Source organism: Galeopterus variegatus, unplaced genomic scaffold, assembly GCF_000696425.1.
Source record: "Galeopterus variegatus unplaced genomic scaffold, G_variegatus-3.0.2 Scaffold280, whole genome shotgun sequence".
Taxonomy (NCBI): domain Eukaryota; kingdom Metazoa; phylum Chordata; class Mammalia; order Dermoptera; family Cynocephalidae; genus Galeopterus; species Galeopterus variegatus.
Window position 1 is genome coordinate 221,080 of NW_007726391.1, and position 12,515 is coordinate 233,594.

General features: G+C 37.0%; 1 protein-coding gene across 1 annotated transcript in view; it reads right to left on the reverse strand.

Moving 5' to 3' along the window:
* Positions 1-4,475: 4,475 nt before the first annotated feature.
* The window catches only part of TOX (thymocyte selection-associated high mobility group box), a 327,015-nt gene continuing 318,975 nt past the window's right edge, over positions 4,476-12,515 (reverse strand). Inside the window, exons 8-9 of the mRNA XM_008566948.1 lie at positions 6,003-6,151; positions 4,476-5,633 (exon numbers count right to left, since the gene is read on the reverse strand). Of these exons, the coding sequence (XP_008565170.1) occupies positions 5,597-5,633; positions 6,003-6,151 (186 nt within the window). The 3' untranslated portion in view covers positions 4,476-5,596. The remainder of the gene's footprint in view (positions 5,634-6,002; positions 6,152-12,515) is intronic.

Consider the following 12,515-nt stretch of genomic DNA (forward strand, 5'->3'; position numbering starts at 1 on the left):
ACAGTTGCAAGCTGTGGGTTTTTTTTTTGTCTTGTGTGAGGTGACTAACAGCACTGCTTCTCTCTATGTGGGGCATATATTCATCTAGCACCCTAAACCACCTACTGGCTTCCGGCACTTATCAGCTAAGCCATCAGGCATGAGCTGACATTTCAGTATGTAGAAGCTCCCCACCCCCACCAACAAAAAATGCGACAGGAGGAGAAAAAGGCTCATTTGGCAATAGTTTGCTCTTGCTGTTTGGCCTGGAGAAAGACATTCAAAGTGGTAGAAGATTGTTTAGTAACAGCTGGCGAGCACCAGGGTGTGAGGCTGATTTTCAGATATGACAGCCACTTACAGGAATGCTGCCAGATACAGCTGTTTAAAAGCCTTAATAAACAGCAAGTCAATACTAATCTCTGCCAAATTAATCTTTTCCCTGACAGCCCATCAGAGCAATTATGTTTGGGCTTATTGTAAACACACAATTGTCAAACAGGGATGCTCCAGACTTTAAAACACTGTAGTTGGGTGCATAGTTTTTCGTTAGAATGATATTTTTGTTTTCTCTATAGAATTGTAAGTCTTTCCATTTTATTTTCTGGTCACTTTTTTTTTTCCTGGCTTCATGTCAGTGTGGATGAAATTTCACTTTCAAATATCTTTGCTAGTAAGCTGTTGATAAAATGTAAAACGATTCATGCTGCTGGGCTGCTTTAATTAGGCACAGCTCTGACCATGCTGAAATATAACACGTCATTGTTCTCAGTAGTTTCCCATCCAGGAGTGAGAACTTCGTCCTCCCTTCTTCCCATCTACTACAGTGCAGTCTGATGCTCGATGCAAATGACAAGATGTTGGCTAAGTACGAAACGAGAAGGCAAAGTCTGAGCTCCTTGTATACCCGCAGATTGCCAAGTGTGTCTAATCTGGTTCTGAAGTTACCGCTTCTGCTACTCCCAGGCTTCCTTCTTTGTGGTTCCTGAGGTTAGGAGGCTCCCCACGCCCTCTCTCCAAGCAATAGTCTTGTGTAAAGATCTGGAGACTTCTTTGTTAGAAAAGCTTCTTCCACGCTGGAAAATGGTTCCAAATAAAAGTAGGAAAATCTCCTTTGAGAATCTTAAAAAATAAGACCGTTTCTTCTTACCCTGGTGTAATTTAGGTAGAGTCCAAGAAATACAGTCTTTTCCTTGCTTCCCCAAGTCAAACTAACATTGGAAACTAGAAAAACAGTTTGGTATCCTGCTCATCAATGTCTTAAGTTAGGGCTCCTGCAATTTCTCTCTGTAGCTCAACACTCCTACTTGTCTAGCACCTTTTTCTTTCTTGCTTATTTTCTCGATGTGACTAACGTGTATTATATCTTTTACTTTTGTCACAACTAGAAAACTCTTGTTCAATTATGTAGGCCAAAAAAAATATGGCATGACTCATTTTGAAATTCATTCTTTCAATCTTTTTGTCACCTTAGGTTTCTTAATGAGACATTTCCATCCTCTTCGCCTTCTAATGCTTGCCTGTGATATTTAATTCCCTTCTATATTTAAGGAGCTTTTAAATCATCAAGGAAACATCATACAATCCCTGTTGAGGATATTAGTGATGTTTTGATGATCTTTCCTTAAGTCATTAATTTATTGTGCACCTACTATGTGCTATGACATTCCAAGTTCTTTTGGAGGTGAGGAATTGTTCAATTTCAGGGAGACAAAAATATCTTTGTACTGAGGGTAAGTCACATGAATTCACCCATTAAGTGGAAGGGTGGCTCAATGTAATAGATATTTAGGGGTTAAACTTGTGATATGGATTTTCTACCTTGCCTTACCACTATTTGAGTGTTTATCAGCAAGAGAGATGAATTTTTCTGTTTCTATATTTACTTTAAAATGAGTTCTGAGTGGAATAAGAAAATTCAAGTTAAATCCCTGTTCAACAAATGAATATTATGAGCACGTCTATGTGTAGCAAAAACTTTCATGCTCAGGCAGATAACTTATTTATTACAAATTTTCACGTACATTTTTTTCTGTAACAAAGAAATAAAGATGGTTATTGGGATTTACTGGAATCTGGTAATTTAAAATATTCTTTGTTTAATACAATGTAGCTGTCTAGAAGTGATTCTAAGTGGGGTACCTTGCAAACAAATGATACTTCCTTGAGTATTTTCTCCTAGAACTCTTAAAAGTACTTCTAATTCCATTTGAAATTATATCTAAAGTTTCAGCCCAAACCTCGTTGTCTCTAGCTCCTACACCTTTTGGTGCAACCATATGAAATGACCATTTTGGTAGGAGAAAGGGTCAAGTATTGGCAATTTCATATGGTTCAGTTTAATAACCTTTCAGATGAGTGGAACAACTCTTTTGCAGAGGGCAAGAGATACACGGAAAAAGGAGATTGGCTGTTGATATGCTGATTTTAAATTTAGCATTCATAAGTTTTAAACATTTCTTCGTAATCAACATGGGCCAGGAAACACTGCTTCTGATAGTAGTGGCTTTCTATAGCTGCTCATGTCGCATTCAGATGGCGCTCTTTGCCTTTAAGACAAAAGTCAAAAATAATCACAGAGACCATCTTCATTTTCAGCTCTGTTCACTGATTTGATTAACTGGGAGTTATTATTTGACTCATTTTTCTGTTGTCAACTCATCCATATTTCCATAGGAATTGGGATTTTGGATTATTCTTTCTTGAGTGTGTGAGAGACACAACTCAACCCGCTCCTATCTACTGTCACGCAATTGTTTCTTTTTCTAATTGATTTTGGTATGTTGGTAAAGGTATTTTGTGTTATTATTGCTGCTTCTCTTGGATGGACTTTAACTGAGGTCCAGAATTCTTTGGAGTGCGTTTACCACTCCCTCCCCTACTTTCCTCTGAGCTACAAGCCCAGGCTGTATTCCAGCTTCCTTAAAGGTGGCGGATTCCTTAGGCAACAGCTCACTGTCGTAGAGCCTCAGGTTGTTAAGAGGGCATCTCAGAATCCCAGGAAAGAAAGTCTGTGGCCACAGCAGCCGTTGATCCCTACTGTGCCCAGACACTTTTGCCATGAAATCTATTTGGGATTTCTCATCTGCCTGGATCTGTCCTTTAGAGACTGATGGATCACCAAATAGAATACGGTCACGCATGGTAAGAGTTTTTATTGATGATGTAGTTTCTTTTATTTACATTTGTTTTTACTGTATTTGGTATTGACTTTCAACACTCTCCTCTACCCTGGCTGCACAGCTGCTCTAGAAAAGCTGTAAACAACATAGCACTTTCCTTGTACAAACCACCTGTCAAAGTCAAAGCTGCTGGTTCTCATCCCAGTAATGAACCTTCTCAGTGTAGACAATGCAAGTGAAAAATTTACTATCATAATATAATAAATAAAAGACATTAGTTAATTAGTAGTGCTGGTATATTTCTAAAATACTAAACAGACAAACAATAAACTGTGAACTTAATCACAGGAGTTCTTATACAGTTTCAAGACAGGAAAATTAGAGCTCTCAGCTACAGTCATTTTAATAATCACATTGGATCTGCATTATTTATTAGTTATTACATGCTCAAGTGATTCAAGGTTGTACAATGCCTAAAATCATTCCAAAGAAAGCATACCTTTTGTCTTTTTAATTCTGACTGGATTACATGATGCACATATTTGTAGTTAGTTAAATTGCTAAATTTATTTCACACAGTCCACCAAAGAGACATCAACCATTCTCTTGATTTCCAACCAGATTAACTTTCTTGATGCAAACCATTATAAGGGAGTCATGTGCTAGTTCTTTTTGATGCAAAAGCTAGGCAAACCCTCTGCCAGATTCTTATTGTTTTTGGTACCCTAGCACACCTCTAGTATCCTTGGAATTCTCTTGGAAGACCCAGGAATTCTGGAAAGAGAAGTAGCTCACGGAGGCCAAAAGACAGCAAGAATCTCAATTTCTATCAGCAGCTTTCAAATTTGGAAGGGTTTCCCTGTCTCTTGTGCTGTCTGTTACTCACCTTTCATTTTTAGATATATTCTTGACAGTATGTTTCCCTTTACTTCCTCCCACCCCTAGTTCAGGAGGCCAAAAGACAGCAAGAATCTCAATTTCTATCAGCAGCTTTCAAATTTGGAAGGGTTTCCCTGTCTCTTGTGCTGTCTGTTACTCACTTTTCATTTTTAGATATATTCTTGACAGTATGTTTCCCTTTACTTCCTCCCACCCCTAGTTCAATTCTTAAATGTTTTCTGGATTTTGTGAAAAGCATGCAGCTTGAGGAATTCTGATATGTTCAACTTTAATGGGGGGGGGAGGGGCAGGGAGGTGTCAGACTTGACTAAAACCAGCTGATAACCAAGAAACAACCATGAAGGACATGTCCGTTTAGTCTTGGAGCTTGAGTAAATTTGGGGGTGATTCTCTGATATATTGTACGAAGAAAGAAAGTTCTTAAATATAATAGTTTTTTTTGTTTACATCAACCAAAGAAATGCAAAATAAGAATTGGTTACTTTAATGAGCTGCTAAATGAAAAGCAGGTCTGGCTTTATTCATATCACTGTAAAAACTAAATAATAAAGTATTCACACCAAGCGTGAATTTCTTTTTTTTTCACCAGCAAAAGTTAAGACATCAAAGAAACTTCTTTCAAATACTAACAAATTTACTTACAAACACCTATATTTATTATTTCATAAATAGGCGCAACAGGTTCCATAAAAAAAAGATTAAATACAGACACAGTATGAAGAAACAATAATACCAGAGTAAAGGTTATAATTTAGCTGGTTCCAATCTGTTTCTGCATCTAATAAAATACCAGGTAAGCATTTGGCAGTTTTATACATAAAAGGACTTAAATGACATTTACTAACCATTACACAAAAAGTGATACAAAAAAGCAATTTTTCTGCAGTACAAAATAAATGTGTTTGCGCTTCTGTTAACACTAGTTTCTTTTTGTCTGGTCAATGAGACAAAGCCAATTTGTCTTTAAATTAAAATCATTTGGGAATACTTTTTTTTCCCCCAAATATTTTGAAAATATAGAACTATTAGTCAGTTGCTTTAAAAATGAAGTAAAAATATGAATGTTTGCCAATTTAACCCCTATTGTGAAATCAATAAACTGGAATGAGCCAGTTTCAAGTTACAATTTAGCTACAAAAACATTCACATTTTATACTCTAGGAGAGTGTAACATAGATGCTATTTACAAACTTGCTATGACTGCTACATCAAGCCATTTAAAAAGTCTTTAGTAGTTTCATATAAACACCCATTATGAAAAGCAATGGAAAATCCAGGACTTTTATCCAAGACATCTATAGTTGCTAAGGCAGTTACTAGAGCGCAGCACTTCACAGCAAAAAACCAACATAAAATCTGAACGGTCCAAATTTCCTTCAGGGAAGAAGAGGAACAATGTCCATAAAGGATTAAAAAAATAATAAAGAAGCATAACTATCTCTTCCAGAGTGGGGGACCCACAAGCTCAAATGGTCCTAGGTGCTTAGCAACTTGTATTTTCTAATACAATGGAGAACTGCCTTGACTGCACAAAGCAATCCACGGTGAAAAGACTTCCCTGAATTCTTCAGTGGAAAGAAGAGGTGTTCTGATTTTCAGGTAAGGTACAGTGCTTTGTCCCTCTGCATGCCCCTGTAGGCAGAGAAAACAGACAAACAATTCCTCATTACAAGACAGCCTGCGCTACAGGTGACAATGGGGGCTGAATGGCTTTCAATTATCTGCCGTAGATTGAGGCACAGAACTATGCACGGAGGAAGTACACAGTTAGTTAACCTATATCTGAAATGAACAGCGATCTAAAGGCATTTATTCTTGGGAGGGCTAGAAGACTGCTTAAAAATTTCTAAAGTGGTGTGTTCTGATTTCATAAACGTGGAACCATCCCCAATCATGTTTCTGAAAGCAGGTAGAACAAACAGACCGTCAACACGGGAGCAGGGTATGGCACGAATGCTCTGAGCGCTGTCCACCACGAGGTGGCGATGACTGGCTGCTTACCCACTACTGCAGTAGTCGTTCCAGTCCACGGGCTGGGGGGGAGGGTTTCTGCACCCCGATCGCACATACTCCATTGCTTGGGTGACAACTTGTGCAGCTGTAGATGTAGGATTGATAATAGTCTGATAGTCGGGTTGGAGAGTAAATCCCTGAAAGGGAAAGCAAATCTGTGAATAAGGATCAAATTGTCTTTTTAAGAAGAAAAGCATCTAAATATTTATCCATTCTTTGCAAACACACTAGGTCTTCTTGCTCTGTCTCAGGAAAGACCTATCAGAAGAGTCCAGCAAACTTAAAGGTAGAAAAGAAATGCTCACAACCCGATTCTCCCTACCTTTCCTTCATTTAACTGTGTGTCAGAAAACCTTCAATTGTACTCTTGAGCAGATAAATTGAATTGAGAAGCAATTTAAAATAGAGAGAAGCCAACTCAGTCAAAACAAAGAGAGAAAGGGCCTAGACCCTCAAAGTTTATGTTTTCTATCAAATCTAAGGATACATTAATAGTTAATCCCCAGAATATGCAACAGAATCTTTTTTGAAGGATTCAGGCAGCAGGTGGCTGAGTGTTTTATTAGACTACACCTATTCACATATTGTTCTCAAAACCCTTTTTCTTCATTCAGTCACAAAGGGACCATCTGCTTCTTCTTTCATTTGTATTTCTCTCTCAGCTAAAAAATTTCAACCAAAGCTTTTTAATAATTGTTGAAATAATATAGGGGAAGAGATTCAAAACAACTTGCCATTGGAAAACACAGACAGGGAAAAGTGTAACACAGAGCAAATATTTTTTAATTGAAAAGTCTATTAACTAGCAAACAATAAGCAGACTTCAGGAAGATTCTTTTTTAATACACTAGTATAGTGAAGTGTTGACTTTTAATCCTAACAAAGCTATTAAAAATTCAAGAACAGAATCTTTGAAGTATATAGCTATATCTGGTAAACAAAAAGTATAATATGCTAAGATTTATTTTTAGCTTATCTGGTGAATTCAAGAGCAGCATATGTAAGCTTTGCTGGAAATGACCGAAAAAGCAACTTAATTAATCTCATGGTTGTCTCTGCAGCAGATTCCATCCATGGTTTTTAAGCACTGAAAAATCAGGAGATTTAAAAACGAACTGTTCTCTATTTACTTTCAGGAAGCTTTTTTTGAATGCAGACCATTGTTGAGTTTTTACTTTTTTTTAATTCATCAGGATGATCAGAGGATTGATTTTTAACTAAGGATATTTCCTTTGACTTTTATTCATGTTTGCGTTTCCCTTTGTAAAGACTTGAAGACACCTATTATAAAATGTCCTCAGTTCTCAATATTGGCTTTACGATATTAATTATTTTCTACTCAAATGATAAAGACTTCAAGCCAATGTCCACACTGGCTCCCACCCAAACTGTGGAGAAACACAAAACTTTGAATGATTGGAAACAAATAATTGAAAAGCGGAGAATTCACCCAGACTGGTTATTTGACCTCACACAGACTAGAAGGAACAGAACATTTCCTAAGTTAACAACTGGCTTGTGGGAAATAAGTTTGTCTGTGCACACACCACCTGCAGCTCAAGCTATAAATGTCTTCCAGAATGGTAAGGTGAAAGTAAGGGGTCTATCTGGCTGTTGCATCTCCAGTCCTTTTATCCAGGCTGAATTCCTCTTTCTCTAGACCATCCCAGGTTTCCATCATGAAAGCATCTCACCAGCGTCATTAAAATGTCTTCATTACAACATGGTTCTGTAATATTGCCCAGATTTCTCGACTTTTCTCCCTAGTGTCTAGGGTGATACTAGGCAAAGAGCAGGAAAAGTTTCCAGAGACAGGAGCCTGGATCGACTTTCTTTATTAAGCCCCCATCATAAAGGCTGCCGTAAGGACCCTGAGATCAGACAGTGTTTGAAGTGCTTATTGGATATTCTCAGGGCCTAGCCCATAGAAGTGGTTCAATAAATCATGTTTTTCAATACATAAAGTTTAGTGCAGACTGTTTGATACTATGTTGGAAAGGCACAGTGTATATAAAGGTGTAAATTCTAGGGCTTTTCTTTTTAATGTAAAGTTCTCCATATTGGATTTTTACACAATTGATAAAATGTAACCTAAAAGTAAACAAGTCTCAAAAAAAGAGTAGTTAAAAATATCTTGAATTAGTTGAAGGTATAGAAAGATGCGAAAAAGCAAAAAACAAACAAAAAACCACAAACAAAATCCAACAACAACAACAACAACAAAACCCCATCTTTCCTTCCAACGCCCCCCAAAAACCCAACAGAACAAACAAACAACAGAAACCACCGTTGTTTTTTTTCTATCCAGTGAAAATACTAGTAGTTCCTCAGGGTGGTGAGAAAATATTAGAAAAAACCCCATCTTTCCTTCCAACCCCCCCAAAAAACCCAACAGAACAAACAAACAACAGAAACCACCGTTGTTTTTTTTTCTATCCAGTGAAAATACTAGTAGTTCCTCAGGGTGGTGAGAAAATATTAGAAAACATTATTTATGTTATTAGTTTAAGAGTAAATGGATGATTTCAGTTTACAAAACCAAAATTATGTTATCTACAAAGTTCACAGATTTAACATTCAGCCGACTTTAATGTCTAAATTTAAGAACACTAATATCAAAACAACCAAAGGCCAAGAAAAAATAAAAGCAACACCTAAGCTAACATTATTTAACATTATTTTACTTTCAATTTAGAAAATGAAACATTCTTCTGAATACTAGACTTTAATGTCTAAATTTAAGAACACTAATATCAAAACAACCAAAGGCCAAGAAAAAATAAAAGCAATGCCTAAACTAACATTATTTAACATTATTTTACTTTCAATTTAGAAAATGAAACATTCTTCTGAATACTACATGCAAAGAGATGCTGAGGCCAAACTCAGAGCTAAGTTCATTTTTATTATTGATGTAAATATGAAACAATAATTATGATATAAATTTTTTGAAAAATGTTTGCTTAGCAGTCTAATTAAACAAGACTGAATATTTTGCATTTTAATGCTCAGGAGAAAAATCACCAACTGTTTCGTAACATGCCTGGAATTTTAAATTTCATTTTCTGGTGCCAGATTGAAATAAAAATAGGAAACATGATAAAGATTAATTTGATGTCAGAAGGGACATTTGCTCTTTAATTAGATTTCTGTAGGCCTAGCAGTTTTGTTGTGCCACCATAGCAAGTCCAGAAAAGCCTGCAGCACCACCAAACAGTGATCCTCACATCCACACTTTACCGGGAACTAATTTCATTTCCTGCCTGTCTGGAGAGGTATTTTCAACAGACATCAATGTTTTTGTCTTCACGACTGATTTATTCATCAATCTCAATGTGATTTTTTTAAACCTTTAAATTACACCCAAATCCTAAAGCAGCTGTTTATTACACAAGGAAATTGAAAATCTGTCTGTGCGATATCATACAAAGATTTTTTCTTAAGGTTATAAAGGAAGTTGACAGATATTAATGATTTTTTTTTTCTCTTGACCTCATTCAACAATATAGTGAGCAGAAAAAAAGGAAGAAAACTGGACAAAAAAAAGCAGGTCCTTGGGTTCAGCCCATAAAGTATTATTCTAGAAAAAAAATGATACTATTATTCCTGGTGGACTATACAATCATTTTTGTAGGATACATTCATTTTAAAAATGATAATGAAATAGCTAAAGTAATACTGAAATATGAGATATTATTTTAAAAATACAGTAGCCATTAACTAATGTTCTACTCTGTCCCTCTTTCTCTTTTTTTTTTTGAGTTTGAATATGTGAACGTGGTCCCCATATGAGGAAGCAAACATCTCCAGGTAAAGGTGGTTTGCATGGTGAATCAGACGGGTCAGATTTTATGCACAACTTGGGTCTACATCTGCAGCTAAGGACTAACTGATGACTGATCGCTGGCCCCGACAGATTGTCGTGATTGTAGTATATTAAGTGACATTGTGGGTGATGCACTCTTTGATTCTGGTTTTAGGATTATCAATTTACTGGGGCGGTCAGGCTCCTTAACCTGCAGGATCCTACTCCAGTCACCTGTCGGTGAACCTGACCTTGGTCCTCTGCTGCCCCCTATTCACCTGCTTCCTCTGGCCTCCTTTCCATCTCCTGGACAAGCCACACTCCGCCCCAGCTTGGTTCTACCAGCCTGGGGCCTCTCTCCCTGGCTGCCGCTCTGTGGAGTGTCCCCCCACACCCTTCCCCGTTCAGTATTTCAAGGCTGCCTCCTCTTCTCATCCCTCAGGTCTTTGTGCCAGACCTTGAGAGGGGCCTTCCTTGTCCATCTTCACTAAAGGCTCTGCCACTCCTCCATGCACCCTGCAGTCTGCCTTCCTGTTTCATTTTTCTCCTGGGATCTTCATTAATTGTTTATCTTTTTACCACCCCCCTCCCCCCAACTCTATGGGGGCAGGGGTCTCATTACCTGTTCTCATTTATTACTCAGTTTCCAAGGCCTAGACAGTGCCTGGCACATAAAAGGAGTCCAATCAATGTTTTTTGACACCTACATTTTTAAAAACTTTCAATGGATTGATATTCTACAACCTAACCTGCAATTCCTTCTAACAGTTAAACACCTTAACTATTTCTTTATTTCTTTATTTGTTTATTACTCAAAAAGTATTTTATTGACTACCTACCATGATCAAGGCACTATTAAAAGTGATTTTGTTCAATGTAATCTTTATAGCAAGTTACTGTCCACTTTGGGTTCATGCCATTTTGTCCTCCATTAATAGTACAAATTGAAGTCAGATACCATCTCAGTAGGAACACTTTTTGAGATACATGAACAGAATTGACTTAATGACTGATGAGTAACTTGTTCAATGTAATGCTTTATTTTTTCCTGTCTAGTTAAGACTCTGTATGAAAAGACAAATCTCTTGAATTTTTATATGTTGCCTTGTGTAACTCTGAAATATTTGAAAACTACTCAGGATCACAGCCAGCTCATCCAAGGCTTTAGTATAATAGAAAAAGGAACTGTCTCCAAATGGATAAATTAAAAGGAAAGGTCTTCCCTTTGGACTCTGTCTGCTCTGGCCCTCAGCTCAGTGAGAGGCTTGAGCCTTTGGAATTCTTTCCTGGGAAGAAACAGCCCCCAACCACCGTGCCATGAGCAAAACATGGGCCCTGGCCCAGGCAGCACCCTCTAGCAGAGGTCAACTGACCCAACCAAAGGTGGTGTCCCTCAAACTATTAATTCTTTATGCAAACACTGTTGGTTCATTAAAATGCAAGGACACTAAAGAATGTCTCTTTTATCGTGAGTGATGTCTGATAAGAAAAGTGGAAACTTGACCCTGTGAATATCACTTGGTCACAAACACCACAGTAGACAGGCAAGGTGGTGGAAGTTAGCTTTCCCATAACCCTCTTCTCTAGTAAGTCAACAACTAGTTCACTGAGTATAGGTAAGAAAGTTATCAATATGGTTTAGGGACCAAGAAAGACTTCAGTAAGGAGATGAGTCAGTAGACAGGCAAGGTGGTGGAAGTTAGCTTTCCCATAACCCTCTTCTCTAGTAAGTCAACAACTAGTTCACTGAGTGTAGGTAAGAAAGTTATCAATATGGTTTAGGGACCAAGAAAGACTTCAGTAAGGAGATGAGTCCCTTCGCTCTCCATAACAATTTTGATTTTAGAACTAACTGGGATTTAGAGACCCTCCACATAATTAGGAAAAACAGGTTTTCTAATATAAACATTGGTTTCCTCATCTATAAAATGAACATAATGCTAGCACTTGTACTATATGCTTTCTGAGAATTAAAATAAGGTAATATATCAAAGCATTGGGTTTGTTATTGTCAGCTTCCAGAAATCCTGCCTACAAAAATAATAATAAAAATGAATTGGGGTTAAATATATTTGATTTCTCTCTGCCTCTCCTCTCCACTTCCTCTGGTCCGACTATAGACTCTAATTCCGTGGAGGGCTAGATTGTAACTCTGTAGGAAGGCTATGTTTGCATTATTTACTTAGAGCTCTGAAAACAATAGAGTAACTGATTCAGTGATAGCTGAATTTGATATGATTTGTAGTTTCTAACTTTATCAATTTACAAAACCAGTTTTTAAGATTTTTGTATGCTTTATGTTCAGTTTAGTTTATATTGTTTGTTTCTAATTTTCAAATTTTAAAATAACACCAACATTCAAAAGGAAAATTTGATTTTAGCGAACAGTTAAGCTAAGATCACACACAAATGGTTTCAATCGTGGGGGAGCGGATAGAGAGGCTTCCAAACTTCTTGTGTTTTCCAATTTTTGCAGAAGCCAGATAACAACTTTTAAATAAAAGTCTGGTTAAAATTTCCAGTGCTTAGGACTTTCAGAATTCCACCAAATTTGGTGTTGGACCTGTTTTTATTTTGCAGCAGTTACTGTATTCAACAAGCATACCAGTGAGGACTTTATTTCCAAATAATATTTAAAAAAAATTGTAGAATTCTCTATTCCAAAGAGATCTTTGGCGTCACTTGTCATCTTAAAA